Here is a 20,620-nt window from a genome sequence, read left to right on the forward strand (position 1 = left end):
GCTCCTTGGAAATATGGCAGAATAGGGCCCACCAGACCACATGAAGTGAGGATGATGCCCTTTGAAGAGGCCACCACAAGGAATGGAAGAACGAAGAGACACGCACATGTATGGGGTGCCAGACCTCACCCTCTCGCTCAGTCCCTCCTTCAGTGAAAAGCTTCTGTCAGAGAACTGCCTTTACATTCGGTTTGGTCTAGGATTCCTATCACAAAGTTAAACTAAACTCCTGAAAGTCAATGAATTATAACAAAGTCAGAGCAGCGAGGTCTTCAGCAAGAAGACGTACTGCCCTGCACATTAGTGTAGCAAGCTCCTAGGGTTCACTTGCAACATACAGTTATTTGTAATAGGGCAAGGACATCCAGCTCATGAACTATTTTCTCCAGGATTAGACAGGACAGAACCCACAAGACTATAAGTGCAAACTAACATGCATGCCTCCATTTATTCATGCAGAAAGCATGGCAGAGCGCTCCTGCTGCTTCTGACTGAGTCAACAGTGCTTTTTTATATATTTTTTGCTGGGGGATGGGGCAGGGAGCCATTATTTTCAAACAAATTTATGGCTGGGGTCTTCCAAAGCACATTACCAGCCAAGTGTCCTACCCTCAGTGCTTTTTGACCACTGTAATTTGTACTGAGCATCTATCTCTTTGGAGGACTATTTATACAAGCCTAATTTAAGGATGCCTAAAACTTCCCTGTCTTAAGAGATCATTTTCTTGCAAGTCTTTTCCAAAAATTGAGGGGGTTTGACCCTTGCTTAAGTTGTTGAAAGCTCTCTTAATCACCCACAAAGATTGTTCTCCTTTTCATTTAGGCTTCAAACTCCATGTAAGGTCTTATATGTGGAGTTGTTTTATTTTGGTCTCAGCCTATTGCTGTTTGGGGCCCATCACAACAAAGCTCTATTTTCAGCTGAGACCTTCCATCCTGCTCTGCCTCAGCTAGCTGCACTGTTCCGCATCTGCTGTGGCTGCAATGCCACAGGCCGGGCCTTTATCACACGCTGCTTTTCCTGCCCCTCCTGCAAGCTGGCACCCAGTAGGGAGGGTCTCTTTTTGTCTTGGTAGAATTTCTTTACTGAGTCAAGGTTTTCCACAGACAAAACCCACAGATTTTCTCCCTACCTCTTTCAACAAGTTGTGTTGTTTTGGTCTGGAAAAGAAAAGCCACAAACTCAGGCATCGTTCCTGTCCCTTTTGGTCCATCTGAAGGTTGACATGGATGCACCTTCACAACTATGCTGTTAATCCCAGAGCTTGCAGCCACATACACATGTTCAAAATCTATCCTTCCCCCTAGCCTTTGAGCTCCCTGTACCCACAAAATCTGCGTCTCGGGGGGGGGAATGTTTATTCACCCAGACTTTCAGTAGATGACTTTACTAATTAATTTGCTTGACCAGTTTCCCAAACACCATTTCTCAGACCATGACCCCAGTGCCACAGCTCATCACTGAGTGATGGTAAGTAGCACAGAAATGAATGTCTCTGAACAAGCAATTCTGATACAAATCAAGATAGAAACAGGGGTTTTCCCCCCTTTGCAGTGTGACCTTCAACCATTAGAGCTATCTATGCCCACTGTTACACTCTATTCTTGGTCTTTCATGTATGCAAGTTGATCTGTTACAGTTCACTTAACCATCCTGTTTACTTGCTTCCCTTCACAGTCAGGAGATGAACTTGCATCCAGTTGCATCACTGAAAGGCCAATAGCTAGTTTTCCCACATAACATGGTCCCCTGCTGTCCAGTGACCTAAATAATTGACACACACACCCCCATCCAAGGCTTTAACAGTGCGTTTCTCATGGGCAACTGGCTAACAGAGCTGCAGGTTTTAGTATCTATTATCTGTGTTTGAAGTGAAAGAGGATTCCAGCGTTAATGGCAGGACCATGTTAGTCCCACTTCCACAGATGGCTACCCCCTTCACTAAAGGCTGCCCTGACTGTTAGGTACAAGCCTGCTTTGATGCTACAGAAGCCTCATCTGAGCCAGCAATTTTGAATGTTTATTTCATGTGTGTTTAATGAAGGGGTGATTGCAGAGCCTGCTGGTAGCATTTGATACCCATGATTTCTCACGATTTAAAGGCATACCCAAAAAACCTGAACTGGTTCGGGTCTCCCAGTTTGGACTTCACACACCCCTGTGGTTGGAGAAACTTTGCCTGTTGGCAGTGAGCCCTAGAGCAGCCTTGAACTTCTGTTCGTTGGTTTCACAGAATCACAGGTTGGAAGGGACCTCAGGGATCATCTAGTCCAACCTTTCTAGGACCAGCACAGTCTAGACAAGATGGCCCAGCACCCTGTCCAGCCGTATCTTAAAAGTGTCCAATGCAGCCAAGTCAACCACCTCCCTGGGGAGGTTATTCCAATGGTTGACTGTCCTCACTGTGAAAAATTTCCCTCTCGTGTCCAATCGGAATCTCCCCAAGAGCAACTTGTGTCCATTCCCCCTTGTCCTCTCCATGGGACTCCTTGTAAAAAGGGAGCCTCCATCTTCTTTGTAGCTGCCCCTTAAGTACTGGTACACGGTGATGAGCTCGCCTCTGAGCCTCCTGTTCTCCAGTCTGAACAAACCCAGTCCTCCCAGCCTACCCTCATATGGCCGGCTTCCTAGTCCTTTGATCATCTTGGTGGCCCTTCTCTGGAACCCTTCCAGCCTGTCCCCATCCTTTTTGTACAGCAGGGACCAGAACTGTACGCAGTACTCCAGGTGTGGCCTGATAAGCGCTGAGTAGAGCGGGATGATGACTTCTTTCTCTCTGATGGAGATGCCCTTTTTGATGCAGCCCAGCATCCTGTTGGCCTTCTTGGCTGCAGCAGCACACTGTTCGCTCATGTTGAGCTTTCTGTCCACCAGGACCCCCAGGTCCCTTTCCACAGAGCTGCTCTCCAGCCAGGTGGATCCCAGTCTGTGCTGCATTCCCGGATTATGTTTTCCCAGGTGCAAGACCTTACACTTTTCCTTGTTGAGCTTCATAAGTTTCTTGCTGGCCCACTCTTCCAGCCTATCCAGATCTCCCTGCAGACCAGCTCTCCCTTCTGGAATGTCTACTTCCCCACTCTGTTTGGTGTTGTCAGCAAACTTCATCAGGCTACACTTGATGCCGTTATCCAGATCACTTATAAAGGTGTTGAATAACATTGGGCCCAATAGCGATCCCTGGGGACCCCCACTAGTGACAGGTTGCCACTTGGAAAAGGAGCTATTTACCACCACCCTTTGGGTACGGCCTGTCAGCCAATTCCCCACCCACTGCAGAGACCACTTGTCTAGGCCATAACGCATTAATTTCTCCAGGAGGAGACTGTGGGGGACCGTATCAAAGGCCTTGGAGAAGTCCAGGTAGACAATGTCCACCGCCAGCCCCATGTCAACCAGGCAAGTCACTTTGTCAGAGAAGGCCACCAGGTTTGTCAAGCATGATCTGCCCTTAACGAAGCCATGTTGGCTTTTCCCAATCACGTGCTTCATTTGACTTGTGATGGCCCCCAGGAGGATTCGTTCCTTAACTTTCCCAGGGATTGAAGTAAGGCCGATGGGCCTATAGTTACCCGGATCCTCCCTTGAGCCCTTCTTGTAGATAAGGGTAACATTTGCCTTCCTCCAGTCCTCTGGGACATCCCCCATTCTCCTCAACTTCTCGAAGATTATGGAGAGTGGCTTTGCAATGATGTCAGCCAGCTCTCTCAACACCCTCGGGTGGATGGCGTCAGGGCCCATCAATTTGTGGGGGTCGAGCTCCTGTAGTAGTTCATATACTAACTCTTCCTTCACCGATGGTGAGTCGGTGTTTGGAGCAATCGGCAATTTTATTCCCAAAGCCTGGGACCCAACAGTGCTGGTAAAGACCAAGGTGAAGGAGGTGTGGAGGACCTCTGCCTTTTCAGCATCATTGGTGATTGATTCTCCTTTTCCATTTAACAGTGGGCCTATGTTTTCCTTCTTTTTCTGCTTATGGGTGACATGTCTGAAGAACCCTTTCTTGTTATTTTTTTATGTCTACATCCAGTTTCAATTAAAATTGGGCTTTTGCTTTTCTAATTGCATCTCTGCATGCTCTGGCAATGCCCTTGTCACTCTCAACGGATAATCCTCCACTTCTCCATCTCTGGTATGCCTCCCTTTTGGATTTGAGTAGACCCAGGAGGTCATGGTTGAGCCATGGGGACCTCTTGCTCTGCTTACTTCCCTTTCCTTTGTAGGGGATAAATTGGCTTTGTGCTTCCAATAGAGAGTTCTTGAAGAACCCCCAGCACTCACTAGCTCCTTTGTATTCCATCGAATCCCTCCCAACTGAGCCCTGAGTGAACTGAAGTTTGCTCTTCTGAAATCCAGAACCCTTGCCTTAGAGCTGACCTTTAGCACACTCAGCAGGATCCTGAACTCACAATATTGTGGTCACTGCAGCCAAGGCTATCACTAACTGAGATATTACAAAGCAGGCTTTCTCGGTTTGTAAATAGCAAGTCCAGCAGCGCCTCCTTCCTCGTTGGCACATCTAACATTTGTATCAGGAACCAGGCCTCTACACATTCCAGGAACTTGGTGGATGACACGTGAGCTGCTGTATTGTTCTTCCAGCAGATGTCTGGGTAGTTGAAGTCACCCATAAGGACCAGGTTCTGTTGGCCAGAAGCTTGCTTTAGTGCCCCAAATATTGCTTCGTCAGCTTCGTCATCATGGTTAGGAGGTCAATAGCAGATGCCCACTGTGAGGTCCTGCTTGGAGATGACCCCTTTGACTTTAACCCAGAGACATTCGATAGAGCAGTCACAATCACCATAGTTGACTTCAATACATTCAAGGTGTTCCTTGATGTAGAGTGCAACTCCTCCACCTCTTCTACCTTGCCTGTCCTTAGGGAAGAGCTTGTAACCGTCCATTGTGATCCCCCAGTTGTTTGAGTTGTCCCACCATGTTTCAGTTACTCCTATGATGTCATACCCTTCTGAGTGGGCACGGAGCTCCAGTTCCTCCTGTTTGTTTCCTAGACTGCATGCATTCGTGTATATACACTTGAGGTGATTACTCTTCTGTTTCACCTCTTGGGAGACAGCTAAGGAACATTTGTCACCACACTGCTTGGTCTGACTTACTCCCCTGTTGGACGTGCTGGTGTGAGCATTTTTGCAATGGATCCCACCCCCAAGTCTTTCAGTTTAAAGCCCACCTCACCAAATTAGGCAGCCTACTGCTGAAGATTCCCTTACCCCTTCTAAATGGATTCCGTCCCTCCCTAGCATGTTGTCATCATTGAAGAACAACCCATTGTCATAAAAGCCAAACCCCTCATGGTGGCACCAGCCACATAGCCAGGAGTTGATATACATTATGCGCCTGTTTCTGGCTGCTCCCTCAAACTGGCAAAATGGAAGAGAAGATCACCTGGGTGACAACGTTTTTCACTTGCTTACTGGTTTCCACTGGTTACGTTTACAGACACTTTGCTGGTGAGAGCAGATCTGCAGCACTGAGGTAAACGTGGCTTTATCAACCTCAGAGAGAAAAAGGACACCTAGTAACAGTCTCAGGAAGGTGGAGGATAGGAGACAGGTTGAAGGGATATCCTGAGTGCAGGCATGGCTGTTGCTAACCCAAAAGCTTCATCTCCTGTGCAGACACCTTGCTTTCACCACAGCAGTGTCAGAGGCTGTTTGTGGTGCTAAGCACCTAGACCCCTGTCAGGCTTGGCCCGTGGGTTCTGCCCTCCTCCTCCCCAAACCCACATTTTCTGCAGTAATACCCTGTACGCCTTCTCCAGCATTAACAAAATTAACTTACCTGCTTTCAGAGCCACTTTGCATCGCTATGCACAGCACAGGCTGGGCACAGCTCCTGAGCTAGCTGCACCGCAACACACCAACACACACGGGGGGTACTCGCAGGACGTGGGGGCTGCCAGCTGTCCCAGGCACAGGGGAAGGCTGAGTGGAAGGGAATGCTGGTTTGCAAATGGGGCAAGTGACAAAAGACAAATCTGCTTTCCTGTAAGACTCTCAAAAACCTGTTTGACCTTCCCCCACTCAGGGCAACGCCGAACATGCTATGTAGGAACAACACATCTGCAAAGTGACTATCCACTCCCTCAGAGGCCTAAATCTGCGCCACTTGCCACTCCACAACTCCTACAGATAGAATTGCCTGCTGCTGAATGCACCCTCACATTATTTTATAGAGAGCTGAGCATTCATAACCACTGCCAAGCCAGAGGCGCTGTAGGATAGAGGCCTGCTGCTGCCCTCTGAAGGCATCACCGGCTCTGCAGGTGAATCAGCTAATCATGACAATTAATAAGGAAAAAAAATAAAAATGGGAGGGATGCAGACAGATCTTAACCAATTTCCGCTCCACATTGTAAACCCGGAGCAGCGGAGGATGGCAATAATGATGCAGCCAGCCAGTGGATTAGATTAAGCATTGGGGAAAGTCAAAGAAATAAGCTTTTGAAGATGGGCTTTTTTTGTTTGTTCGGGTGACAAGTGTGGGTGCCTTGTTCAACCAGCTTATACATTTTAATAAGCTAGGGGGGGGCCCATGGCAAATGCTGTCAAGACTCATTTACTTTGGCATTTATTTTCATTTCAAAGAGACTAGGGGACACACTTTGATGAGGGAATGACTAGACAGTGGCAGCCACTTTTTCCTGCAGTGCTGTTAAGGATGAGCCACTGCTTTCAACGAGAACTATGGGTGCAGTGGGCAGCACACCTCCAGTCTGTCGCAGGGCTTTCAGGGAAGAAAAAAGTCTAACATCTAAAAGCCAGAAAAGAGACTGATGATCTCCAGTGCCAGGCTGAACGGAGGAGCTCCATCTGCACTACCAGATGCAGTGATGCTCAGCATTTAATAGCTGCCCACTGCTGTATTCTGAAAAAAAACAAAATGAGGATGGGGGGAAAATTCACAAGAAATCCCCTCCTCTCTTCCTTCCCCAACACTCACTCAAACTTGTAAAGGAGAGTCATTCTGAATCCCTGAGATTCAAAGTCCCAAATGCACATTGGAGCTCCCCTCCCATCCCCACCAAAGGGAAAAAAAAATTTAAAGCAGGGTGTTTCTTGTAAATATAGTGTGTATATCACCTAGCAGGGACTTTTCACACATACCATCAGTCCCCTCCTTCAGAACAGCCTCTCTCACCCTCTCACCTCTTATCTGCAACCACACAGCAAATAAATGATTATTCATTGACCCTAGATGAGCCCAAAGAAAGACAGCAGGTTTAGCAGTTGTAATAGGGAAGCTGCCCCTTAGAGACAGATATGCAGGAGACGAGACAAGGGAGGTCTTGTTTCTGCTCCAAGAACCATTGATAAATGTTAGTCAATAAGTGTTTAGTGTGAAGTGGATTAAAAATCCACAGTGGAAAAGCCTTGCTTACCAATAACATGCGTAAATCATTCTGAGACCTACACGGTAGGTGATGTATGGCACAAATTCTGTAGTTTCTCACTGATATTTAATGTTTATAAATACTGTTATCTTCCAGATAGTCCTGGTGCAGTACTTGAACCCTGAGCATCTCATAACCAGCCTGTCTGGTCTTTGAGGAGCCCAAGTAATTCTTTCATGCTTAAAAAAAAAAGGTTAAAAAAAAAAAAAAAAGGAAAATAAAATAATTTTCAGTGATGATAGCCACTGCAGAAAACTCCTGGGTGTGAGCCAATGCAGCTGTCTTCATAAATTTCAAGATCAGCAAGAATGATTCTGTGACTCCAATCTATTTTCCAGTGTAACAGAGGTTGTTACTGCACAGTCTATAATAATTATGCCACAAGAATGTTGAGCTAGCTCTTGGTATAAGTGGGAGTTAGCTCTGAAGCCTAATGACAGACGCTTCAAACAGCGACTCCCTGAATATTGCTGGAATTTATAGCTACTGCAAAGCTGCTCTGTGCTAGGGTAGAGTTTAGGGCAAGTGAGACCCTTCAAGCCATTGTATTTTTGGTTTGGTGGGTTTTTTGTTTTGGGGTTTTGGTTTGGTTTTTTTGTTGTTTTTTTTTTTTTTTTTACAGAGTTTGATTCCCTTGTACTTACTGAAAAGTCTGATGACTAAGCTATAATTAAGCCTCTACCTCACCTTCTGTTATACCAATTATCTAGGAAAAGATTAATCTAGTCAGCTATTTCCTTTACCTGCATACATTTCTTCTTTGTTGCCCTCTCCCATATGTTCTCCCTTACAGATGTGTCTCCTACATGCACACACATATCTGTGACCCACAGAGTGTGTTGGCCGTATACAACTAGCAACTACTGACTAATAATGACATTTTTCAGTTCACTTATTTTCTCACTGGAATTGCTCTTTCTTTTTATCATTTGGGCTGGAGAAATGCAGCCCAGACTACTAATACACCCCAAGCTGCCACCGCTTGTCTACTTAGGACAGCTTTCACTAGACCTGGAGAAGTGCTTGAGGCAGGATTCATCCACTGGAAGGGATAAACTTAACACATTGGGGAGACATGAACTGGCACAATTATACAGCACTTGCTCTCCTTGGTGGGAATAATGGTTGGATATAACTAACACAGGTACTCGAGGTATCTTCAGGTACAAGTAACAAATGAAGGGCAGCCAATTATCAGGTAGAAAGTGGCAGCTATTTTACTGCATGCAATTTTGAGCACTGTATTAATGAGAACATGCTGTTCCTTTGCTGCTAAGCTGCTTTAAAAACTGGCATTTCTGTTTGGAAGCTTTTGTTTAGTTAAGTGCTTGGTGCCCTCACTGCAAGCTGTTGGGGAGCAAAGGGGACAGTAAGCACTCTCCAAATGGGTGGATAAGTAACAAAATCCCATTTAAGCTGTTGTCCTGCTGCCAAATCTGCCTTCCACATCTGAAAAATGAATAGGACAGCTAATTATCTTATCTTTGCTCACGGAGATACCAAATACTAGCCATGCTCTTCCCACTTTGAATTAAGAGGAAAATTTGCTGCAATGTTCTTACAGAGCTGGAGTGTTTGTGAGCAAGAAACAAGCTGACTGTGGGCTGAATTTGCAGCTCACATCCCCATGGGAAACTTGGGCACTGTTGGGCATCCATGTAAGTCTTGCTTTCTCACCTGCTTTCCTGAGCTCTGCCGCCAGACAGCCCCAAATGGGAAGTGGTGCTGGCTCTGCAGAGACCCATCCTGCACAGGGAAGGGGGCAGCCAGCAAATGCAGCCAGGCTGGCCCCCCACCTCTTTCGGGAGTTTAGATGCCTGATTCATGGCTCGATATAGCGCGCACGTTTCCTTCAGGAGTGGGCGGTTTACCACAGTGGGCAGACTAACAGGAGGATGCGGTCTCCCAGCCTCCTCCACAGCCCACTGAAGACTGCACAGGAGATTCACAGGGCTGTGGAAACGGCCTGACTCTGGCTCAGTGAGGAGGGGCCCCGGCCTCATGGCATGGGTAGATACCTGCTGCACTAAAATCACTGGATAAAACACACTCACTCACTTCTGGTGGCTGCAATTTCCACAACTGAATAGATCTTTATCTGTCTCTAAACTTCAGCTGTGAATGAGGAGAAGAGCTCACTTTCACTTGTATAGCACCAATACATAAAAATCACCCTTCTTCAGCCTTTCCTCAATATGAGAAAGACCCACAGAGAGTGCACGTCACGGCAGGGCCCTGCCTGCAGCCCTCTGCACAGGCAGCATCTTTTGCTCTTAGCACAGAACTTGCAATTCTGGCTCTGGCAACTCGATGCAAGTCAGTGTCATCAACTTCGGCTGAGTTTCTATACTGCTCAACTCCCCTTTTTCTTGCTGGAAATGCCCACACACAATACAAGGTGTGTGCCTGGCCCAGGAGCCCTGCTACTGGCATGGGGAAGGAGCCAGGTTGGGAAGGAATCCAGTTAGGAAAACTGGCTACTGGGTCTACAGCAGAATTAAGAAGTTTATGTAAGTACACCATAAACGCCACAATTTGCCCCTCACTAGTCACTGAGTTTCTGCTCTCTGGGACACAAGACTGCCTGTAAGAGCCAAGCATTCTCAGTCTGTTGACTCAGGGATGTCAGGACCATTCCTTCCAGGGGAATCCATTGCCATTTGGACCTAAAAAGAAAGGGCAATACCCTACCTCAGCGTCAAACCCTGCAGTGCTCCCCTGCTGCCACCAGTGCCAGCACCAAGATTTACTTCAGATAGGAAAAAAAAACAAACCAGGTTGCTGCCCACCCAGCTGGGGACTGAAGAAGCTCTGCTTGCTGGCAATAAAAACATGCTGCTTGCCTATGGGGGATGTCATGAAAAAGGCCAGTTGTACTAAGAATAACTTTCTGCTGAGGCACCCCTCAGTAAGTTTATGACAGAATTGTACAGACACAGAGAATAAATCACTTTTACCTTAAGAAGAAGAGACAGAGTGAAAGAAGACTGATTCGGTGAGATGGGAAGTGACTCAAATCAAGGTAATTATCCAGTTAGAAGGTAACAGACTTTGGGATGTGGTGGGAGAAATCCCTTCTTTCCATTCTGACAGCCCTTCCAGAAAGTCTTCTCAAGTGGATCACCATGAGGGTAGAAAAGACCTGCCCTGTGACCCTGTAATGGGTGTGTGACATGGTGCGCAGTGAAGAAGTGTAACCCCAGACCAGAACCCTGTATCCAAAATGCAAGTGTTTCTTACACCGCAGCTCTGGCCCAGGTACGAAGTCTTTGCTCTTTGCTTCCAGGGGACTGAGCCTCTGCAGGCTGAAAGCATCAGCAGCAGAGAGTGGCCACTCAGCACCACTCCCCAGGTCTGCCCCCATCGCCCTTCGGTGCCAGCGCCATGCTGCCATCATGACAGCCTCGGGGTGCAGCTTTCCAACCACTTCCAGGTTCACCCACTCTGCCTGTAACAGGGATGGGCTTGCAGAGGCTTGTGCATCTCACACAGCTGTAAAAGTGGTGCTCATGACCAGACCCTCAGTGTGGTTTACAGAACAAGTTTTGTTTACTTCAGTTTACAAAGTGAAGCCACCAGCTTTAATTCTCCCTAAAAACAAAAACAACTGGGAAGTTCATGATTTAGAGTGGCTTGGTGCAAAGTTTTGCAAAGTAACAGACACAAAATCAAAATAGTTCCAATTATACAGACACGTAAAACAAGAAATTCAAGTTAAAACCAGGACTGGATTCCTATTAGCCCTAGAGATGATCCAAGAATATGTCAGGAAATAAATAAAACATTCTAATTTTCACCATAAAAGAGGGCACTGCTCACTAATCCAAATGGTTTAGGTATTTACAGAAGGCAAATGGGTGAGAGGAGAAAGAGAAGAAGAAAAGCATTCATAAGAGTGAACTGAAATGCTGCAGGGTATCAGCTTCTCCACATGCCCCACTGTAACTAAGAGAAGGCTTTAAATCACTGCAAGGGGCCAAAGAAATTCCTTTTGAGCAGGATCAATCTGCCCCATGCTGGGGGGGACCGTGCCAAGGTAACACCAGCATGGTCTGCTTGGTTTGGCTGTCACCACAGAGATTCTGAAGCTCCACCACAATCCATGGCCACGCTGGGGCAGATGACAACAAATAAGTTGGCTTGGTCAGTCCAATTTATGAATAGGAGGGCAATTTATCCTAGAATCCACCTGAAGGGAAGACTGCTTAAATCCACATCTTCCTGGCCTCCGCTGGACTGTGCGTGCTCTGAGGAGGCGGCAGCTGGCACAACTAAATCTCTGTTCTTCAACATGTAAGCACAGCTGATGATCAAAACACTTGGCATTTCCACAAAGGCCAATAGCTAGGGTGCCTTAGGTGACTGCAAGAAAAAGCAGGCCCTTTCAAGTATCTTCTTCAACATTTGCAAACCACAGGAGACAAAGCAACACCCTCATTTACAAAGGCAGTGTGACTTGTGCTCATCACTGGTATTTCTGACGCTTTGTTACAAAATAATACTCTGCTTTCTTTTTGCTGCACATGCTACTAAGGCCAAACCCTGACAGCTCAGAGCTATACTTTCAGTGCAGCCAGTGCAGCAGAAGATGCCTAATGCCCAACAGAAGCACGGCAAATTCCGCTGTTAATTTCATAGCATGCAAAAACCATCCTGAAGGCTCATCCCAACCTTCTGTTTCCTTGTCAAGGAAGATTTATTTACAGTCAGTACCACAGGGACTAGATTTGAGTGGCAGTAGTGTTATATCCACATTTTTAATGGGATTTGACATTTAAGGCAGCATTTCAGTTTACCTCTAAGCCTGTAATTACACTTGCAAATCTGCTTAGCAAGACATCAGCAGAGTATCCTAGGGGACTGCTTGAACAGATTGGTTCTGTTCCCATAGGAGCAGCATTTGAGTACCAAGTGATGCTACAAAGCAAACACTGCAGACTGCAGTGCCTGACACAGACGCTTGCAAACTGGACCCACTCCTAATCTTCAAAATAAAAACAAAAATAAAGACTGCAAAAAGCCCTCGCTTTGCCTTAAAAGCAACACTGTGCTGAGTCAGATACCACTGGAGGTCAGGAGCACTTCATAAATACACTACCAAGACAGGACTCCTTTCTACACCCCACTGGTTATCTTTGGTGTCATGAAATCTGCAAGTACAAAAACTACCAGAACAGCCCAAGGATGAAATCCTGTTTGTCACCTCCTGGTCTGGCATCAGTATAGCCCAGTGCTGAGAAGCACCTTTAAATCTCCCACACAAGTGCAGACTCTGCCCACCATCTCCTTCCCAGAGGAATCCATTTAGATTTCCCCTTTCACTGTAGCCCTGCCACTTCCAAAATTTCGGGAGCAAATTGATGCCAAATGCCAGGATGCTCGGGACTGTGTTTTGCCCCCAGTTTACACACCCACCCCACCTTTGCACCCAGTTTACACCACCACCCCCAAAGATATGACTGGAACCAAATAAAGTACATATGAAGTACTCAGCTGGGACTCCATGTATACTCAGTTCTCTTCAGGTCTGTGGGGGGGAAAAAAAAAAAAAGTCTGATTTGTTTGGATTTGGACTTTTCATCCATGCCCATGGGAGGCAAAGTGAAGGATCTTCTTCTCTTACAAGCCACCTGAGCAGCTCCTTCTGCAGGATGTAAATCCCTGAGTTCAACTTCAAAAGAGAAAAATGCAGTCCTCAGCCATCACCACCCTAGTGCCAGAAGCAAAGAGAACATTTAGCACATAGCTCTCTGCTGCAGGAACAAAAAGCAGGCAACCAGCACAAAGCTAAGAAAGATGGAGAAAAGCATTGAGGCTAATTTGCATCATACCAAAGAAACAGAAGGAAACCTAAGGCCAAAGGGTCTGGACTAGTAAAGGAAGAAAGCTTACAGAAGGTAGACTGTGCTGTTCAACAGCAAAACCTTTGCAGCCCTCAGTCTCATTTGGGAGCAGCCTGGTACCTCCATCAACAATGAACAGGCAAAAAAAAAACCTAGGGTGCATTCCCAAAGAGACATAAGACCCCTCAAGGCCGTCTCAATGACATGAGCAAAACTTGAATTTTTCTTTTTTTCCCAGCAGGGATGACACGACACTTTGTCCATCTTAGTGCATTACAGTTCTCCTTTCCTCAGCAAGACTTTGTCTAGCTGACCGATGTGCAGTTCAGCTCTGCAGGGTCCTGCCTACCTTCTGCTATGACTCCTTCTGGCCCATCAGCAATACTGGGCTCACTGGAGCACTGCCTGTGGCTAAAACTGGGCTGCAGGCGGAGGCATTTGTCAGTACTGTCTGACTCCTCAATCACCATTCCTGTGTGCATCATGGAGGCCATTGCCAGGATTTGAATATCTGAGTGAGCATTGGCAATGGTGTGGCGACGGATGCTACCACATTTCTCCAGGTAAGCTTCACCCTCCTGCTCTGTCAGTGGGGTCAGGGCCATCTCGCTGGGCTGCCGGCTCGTCACCACATGAGATGAATAATTCAGTACACCAGTCTTAGGGTGGGATCTGGAGTACCGTCTCTCTGGAAGAGAAAAAGGAAGCAGGAACAGTCAATAGGGCATAGAAAAGCATCACCTGAACTGTTAGGCTGGCCTCAGGAAACAGAGAGGACTCAGCATGCAGCCACAGAGTGTCCCAACTCGTTACCACCAGGGAACAGTTGGGTGCTCATTAGTTCATACTGGAAAGGACGTCTGCCTACCCCCCGATAAGGAGACATCTCCCATCCTGCAGTGAGGCAACAGTACTGATGCCTGCAAAAGAAGTGAGCCAAAAAGTAATGAGTAAAAGCAGCAAAGGGATTTTCCTCAGCATCCTGATGGTCTCTTCTCTTAGCCAGCAGGGTGAGGATTGAGTAGGAGCTCTCACATGCAGGTTCACTAAAATCAGTGACAGTGGCACAAGTCCCCAAAGAAACATTCAGTGAGGACTTGAGTTGCCATCCCTTTCTCTGGAAAATTTCTCTCAGGAGATGCCAGTAGTTGGTGTCAACATGAAATTCCTGATGCTACACTGCACTGCCTCTCCAGCTGCTTAGGGAAAGGTGGTTCTGCTAGCATTATCCCACTGTATTCTTTACAGATTATACAAGAAAAATACCATTTGATCCACTTTAAAATATATCTGGTTTTGGGGCTAGACACTGAAAACACCTAACACTGCACACCAACAGCCCACAATAGCTCAAGGGGAAAGGCGCAGAAGAGGAAGAGTACTTGCAGAGCACAGGTGAAGGCAGTGACACAGAATTGATGGGTGCAGGGTCTACAATCTGCTCAGCAAAAACATTAAGAGGGAAAAAAAGCCTGGTTTAGAACTCAAATCCAAGGCACAGTCCCCAGCCCCGTATCATGAAGCACCATTTCCATTCTGACACTAAAAGCTTTAAGAAAAGCAGAGGTCTGAGTTTGTGCCTTGGCTCACTGTGATTCACTCCCCTAGCAGGTTGAATCAGACAGTATTACTTTTCACCTGCTGTTTTCCACCGCCGTGCAGCACTGTCATGTCGTGTTAAACACCTCATGCGGTCTGTCCCCGAAGCTGATAAAGCTGTTCCCTACCCATCTCTCTGTCTCTCACCAACTTCCTTGAAGTGCAGGGTCTCATTTCATAGAGTTGGAAGCCTTTAAACCATATAAAATACTGCCACCAAGACTACAGAGCATAAGAGATAGAGTAACAAAATGCAAAGCAAAGTACTTGTCACCAAAGGTTATAAAAAAGTTTTGGAAGCTTGCATCAGGAAGAGAAGCAGAAAACAAATCCTATATTGTTGCAGGGAGGAACGGGTGAGCAGCCAAAACTCCACTGCTGGCAGCAGCCGAGCTATGACAGCACTTCACCCCGCTGCTGCCAGTAATACATTCATTCCAAACAGTTCATTTCATGCTTAAGAGTGTGTGTAAGTGATTTTTGTGGCTGGTTACGTTAAATACACTGTTTAGGTGTTATCTGCAACTCAAGCCAGAGGAAGCTGCAGTGTTGGAGGGCATTGGGAAAAAGTAATTTAAGGGGGGAGCTACACAAGCATCCTTCTGCCCTGCACCCCTCCTTGCAGCTCCAGCAGCAGCAGCAGCAGGCAGGGCAGCAGCAGGCAAGCATCCTCGCACAACACTGGCATCACTGAACCCCGAGCACTGTGTTAACATTCTGCTGCTGCCTGTGCCTGGGTCTTGGAAAGTTATCCTGGCATAGACAAGACCAACATAACACTGGTGTCACTAGCAGTAGCTGCTTCTCCACCTTGACCAGGGCTTCGTCATTTCTGACCTTTGTGAACAAAGTAAAGTATTGATACCGAAAGAGAGAAGCCAATGGTAGGGGCAGTTATATACTTGCAATGTGACCAACCCAGGGTGGGATCTTAAAACGCTTTTAGGTGCCCATCTCCTGCCTACATTAGGAAGTCAGACACCTTCAAGAGCTGTTCAGCCCTTGGACTGAGAGGAGAAAGAGAGCTCAGTAGCCTCTTGAGGTAATGGTTCGTTGCACTCCCCCATCCCATGATTTATTATTTACATGATGTCTAACTTGCAGTGGCTTCAGCTATGCAGAGGTGTCTTAGCTAATTAGAGAGGTCTGAAGAGACTAAACTGAACTGAGCTGTGCAAAACACTGTCAATTTTTCAGATTCCACAGCTGCAGGTTTTGTAGGCAAGGGCTGAGTCTTTGTTCTTCCCTGTTCCTATACAACACATTTAAAATTAACACATGTTTCATTTAAACAGGGACAGCTTGCAGCCCTTCCCAAAAAGCCAGGATACACAGGAAAAAGAAAAATCATGGCCATGGACACTTAATAGATAAATAGAAATATTCCCATGAGAAAAAAGTGCCAGTTTCATGTGTAAACTTTTAGTGCTGCTGAAAGAGCCAAGCCTGATGACCTGAGAGATTAAAGTCCACTAAGAGCAAGCATAATATAGGAAGCAATAACATAAAATTATTCCTGCCCAGTCTGGTGACCCTGCTTTCACATGAAGTTGCAAAGAGATCCTTTTCTATCACATCCTTGGCTGCTGTGGTAAAATGGTCCACTAGTAGTTGGTATTTACATCAACTACCATGGTAGTTTGCAGTCCAGCCAGTCTGTGTTCATCATTCCACAGCCTTATACACGATGTATGTACTTGGGTATATTTTTGCATGGATGGAAAATTATTAGAGTTGAGATTGTAAAACCTGCTGGTATCAAAGGAAACAGTAATTCAGAAGACCACCCTCAGACCTATATCAGCATGGAAACAGGAGCATTGCACCACCTGCAGCATGCAAAAATAAAGCAAAGGGCCCAAGTTTGACTATACTGAAGTAATTGCTGTAACCCAGGCACCCTGCAGTGAGTTGAGCCCAGAACTGAGCAGAGGTTGCAAGCCCACCCCAGAATTTGGACAGACGTGCAGGCACTGTGTGCTGGGACTTGGGCTGCCAAAGCACAGCTGCTGTTCGCCTAAACCACACAGCTGGTTACCAGCTCGAGCATATTTATACTAAAATTAGACCCACATTTAGTCAGCATTCACATGGCATGTTTTGTAAGTAGGCAAACAATCGATAGCAGTTTATCCCCAGCGTATATTTTAGTTTGGTGAAACCAGACTTTAACTCTTCTCCTCCCATCTATTCTGTTATAGTTAAACTGCTACTTTCTGTCCCAGAAACAGCAGCACTTTACTATACTCTTCTTGCCACCATGATCTTCTGAGATGATTTGCTTGATGCTGAAACAGACACTGTGCTTCAGATACAGCTGAATGTGAAACACTGTAATAGACAGCAGAAGAATTAACCAAGCGACAGAAAAGGCCAGTTTTAAAAATTACCGAAACTCTACTGCAACTCCTCTTGCAGCAGTCTTACCCACCAACCAGGCCAACGCTAGCACTTTACTGGTTGACTTAGAGACCTAACTGTTTAAGTATCTGAGTGCCTTTTATAACCTAGACCTTCATGTGTGTGAATCCCCGACCATAAAATTTCAGAGAATTTGCGACAGAGAAGGGAGGATGAAGGTGGTGGTGGTGCAAAATAAACTGAAGAGATTAAAGAACAAAGTGCTCAGATTTTATCTGATTTGCCACAGAAATTATCCAGCTTCACGGGAGCACAGGAATAGTCCAGTATCCTGCTGTCACAGCAAAACGGGTAGGACTCCAGTGAAATATGTGTTGGAAGCACATGTAACAGAGCTGGTGGCATTCAGTGGAAGACGATAGAATTCTTCATCCTCCCCCACCAGCAAGCATTTCTCCTGAAGTTGTAGCTCTAAGCACTAGGACTGGAGATGCTCGCGTGGGCAGTTACAGGAGGCCAGGTGTTGTAAAACTAACACAAGAAGAGGAAAGGCAGTTTGGTTGCCACCTATTAAGGCTACTCAGTCTTCAGCTTGACTGAGGAAACAGGCCTGGCTTTTGACTTCTGAATTTGCTAATGCTGTTAAGACTTCATAGTCTCTGCTCTTATTTTCTCCCCACAACAGTAGCGACGACATTCTAAAGATGTTAAGACAATGCTTTCTAATGCCAAGGGTGAGGGCTGCAAGAAACTGCACAGACGAGCTGAGGTGCTTCCCTCCATGGAAGTTTTAAAGAAATGGCTTGCATATGACTGACCAGGTAGTGAACAAGACAGATGGACAGTGAGGAATTTCTTAATGTTTATTCTCTTTCAAGGGAGGGATGACCTGAGCCTTTTGAAGAAAAAATATCCACAGATTATTTTTGTGCAACAAAACTAAAGTCTTTTATGATAAGAATAAGTTAAAATTAGATTAAACTCTGAACATTCATTCATTGCTTTACTTTTCTCCCTTTATTTTCTTGGCCACAAAAGGCAGTCTCTTAACTGCATAGTTTAACTAGAAATTTTATTTTATTTCTGTTTTGGTGTGTTATGGCCAGGAACATAAACTGGGAGGAGTTTCTAAGGGATTTTTTGCAAGCAAACTCAAATCAGCAGTGATGTTGGGTTAAATACACAGTGGGAATAGGGCGAGTGGTTTATCTTCTTCCCTATTTTAGGGAAAAAATTTAAACATTGTTTCTTAGACAACTGGATCCCTCCAGCATACTCCATCCTTACAATGCAGGTTATGACTGATTTACATGGGCAAAATAAGAAGGGTGGTAACAGAAGAGCAGGTGGGGATGCTGCCCTCTACAAAACCCCTCTGTGAGCTGTCCTGTCCTCTTTCACACCTGTCCCTGTTGCACTTCTCTCTCACTTAAAAACAATTTTAAGACACAGCAGCCTGGCAGGCTGAAGCCTTATGTGTATTCACAGCTGTGATCAGACACCTTCAGTTGCATTTCTCAACAATCGTTCGTCTTGAAGGCTCCAGTCCAGAGCGCAGTTTGGCCTCCACAGCATCTGCTGAGAATGCAAGCGTACCCAAAGCCCAACAATTCATTTCCAAAAAGCTACTACAGGAAACCTACTGGGCTTCATCATCATTACGGGCTGCCCAGTGAGAGAAGAAACTGGTTCTGAGAAAGCAAAAAGGTGACAGAAAGAGGGACAGAGGAAAAGAAAGATTGATTAGAAGTGGGAGTTAAGGAAAAGAAGCCACCACCACAGCAGCACTTTGCAAATACCAAGATTATCTGCAGAAAAGCACTGCTGTGCTGTCAATGTTGCATAATGCAAACTCAAGTCCTTTCTTCCCTCCCACTCAGCACAGGGTGGAGCAGGGGCAAAAGGCCACCCTGGAAATACACACAAATAAATGACAGCTGAAATCAAAGTAATACTATGATTTTAAAGCATGTAAACTTTACAAGGCCAGTTTGTGTGAAAAATTTTTTAAATGACACTCCCATGTTCAACTGGCTGAAATCCAGGATGGCTAGAAACTTCAGTATGGGTCAGGCAGCTACCTTTCAAAGTATCCCAGCAGCATGCAAAACAATCAAGTTCATCAAAACTCAGCTTTTATGGGGGAATGTGGTCTACATTTAGCCTCAGGATCAGGTCTGCAAATCAATGCTGAACTGTATAACCATGTTCACTTGCATAAAAGGCATTTAACTGCCCAATAACCACAGGAACAAAAACCCTGAGCCATAGTTTGCCTGAAGTGATGCCGTGACTTTGTTACAGGCGCAATTGTCTAAGTCCCAACAAGTCCTTCTACGGCAAGACCATTTTTTTCCCTGTGCTGCTAAGGTGTAGTACAAGACAGGTTGTATGTCTCCAGCTTGCTACAATTTGCATTAAAGCGAAGGCTAAAGCTTATAAAAACAGAGGGATACGGGAGCTTGCTTCACTTGTTCTATTTAAATCTTCTTGACAATCAAATCAGTACCCCTATGCCATTTCTTAGCCAGCCAATCTCTTCTGTCTGGCCATGTGTACAAGCAGAGCTCCTGGATTATGTGTGAAGAAGTTTTCCTCTATAAGCATCCTCTTCCTGCAGTGCAATGCCAGTTCTCTCACCTAGACCATTTATCCACAATTTAAATACAGATTTTTTTTAAAATTTTTTTTTTTTTTTAAACAGAGCCCTCAGAGGGAAGACTCCATGCAAAAAAACTCTGTAATCCCTCAGAATGAGCATCTGATGGTTTTGCTGTTTGCAAAGGCTGGCTGATGCATCAGTGAGTGTGGGAATCCAGGCAGCAGAAGCGGGCTAGCAAGAAGGGACAGAGAGCAGGCAGAAAGGACCAGGTGCAGTCTCTCACCGGGCTGAGAGCAGTATGTCAGGCATGGACCATAGAGTTTTAAAAAACATCCCATCTCCAGAGAGAGGGGGGATATCTGTGTGAGTGTGTGTGCATGCAGTGGTGGGCAGTAATAATTCACTCAGTCATGGAAAATAAAAAGCATGTCACAAAAAAACTACATTCATGAACATATTAATCAGGACCTTCTCAAGGGTGTTTTAGCCTTTGCCTTCTGTCTCTTGGAGTTATGCACTGTCTCCTTTTCTAGCATAGACGTGCACTGCTTCATGTTAACCAACCTGTGTAACCCAACAGGAGTTTCTATACAATGCACATGTCTTACCAAGCAAGCAGGTGCTGCCAGAGAAGCTGTGATCCTCACACAAACCCAAGTATGGCGATATCACCTGCTTCACCAGTTCTTCCAGCTGCAGGTAGCCCTCACTGGGGCCAGTAGGCTCATGGACACTCTGAAATTCAAACATAAAAAGTCAACGTTACCCTTACATAGTTTTGAGTAAGATTTTTGAGTAAAGCC

The 20,620-nt window shown here is 45.8% G+C and overlaps 1 protein-coding gene across 4 annotated transcripts in view; it reads right to left on the minus strand.

Annotated features, from left to right (window-relative positions):
- Nucleotides 1-10,979: 10,979 nt before the first annotated feature.
- The window catches only part of PRR5L (proline rich 5 like), a 47,335-nt gene continuing 37,694 nt past the window's right edge, over nt 10,980-20,620 (minus strand). For all 4 annotated transcript variants that reach the window (XM_064452334.1, XM_064452333.1, XM_064452331.1 and 1 more), the window contains 2 exons: nt 20,426-20,552; nt 10,980-13,943 (listed from right to left, as the gene is read on the minus strand). In XM_064452334.1, the coding sequence (XP_064308404.1) occupies nt 13,561-13,943; nt 20,426-20,552 (510 nt within the window). In that variant the 3' untranslated portion in view covers nt 10,980-13,560. The remainder of the gene's footprint in view (nt 13,944-20,425; nt 20,553-20,620) is intronic.

The sequence above is a fragment of the Phalacrocorax carbo genome, chromosome 5 (genome assembly GCF_963921805.1).
Source record: "Phalacrocorax carbo chromosome 5, bPhaCar2.1, whole genome shotgun sequence".
Taxonomy (NCBI): domain Eukaryota; kingdom Metazoa; phylum Chordata; class Aves; order Suliformes; family Phalacrocoracidae; genus Phalacrocorax; species Phalacrocorax carbo.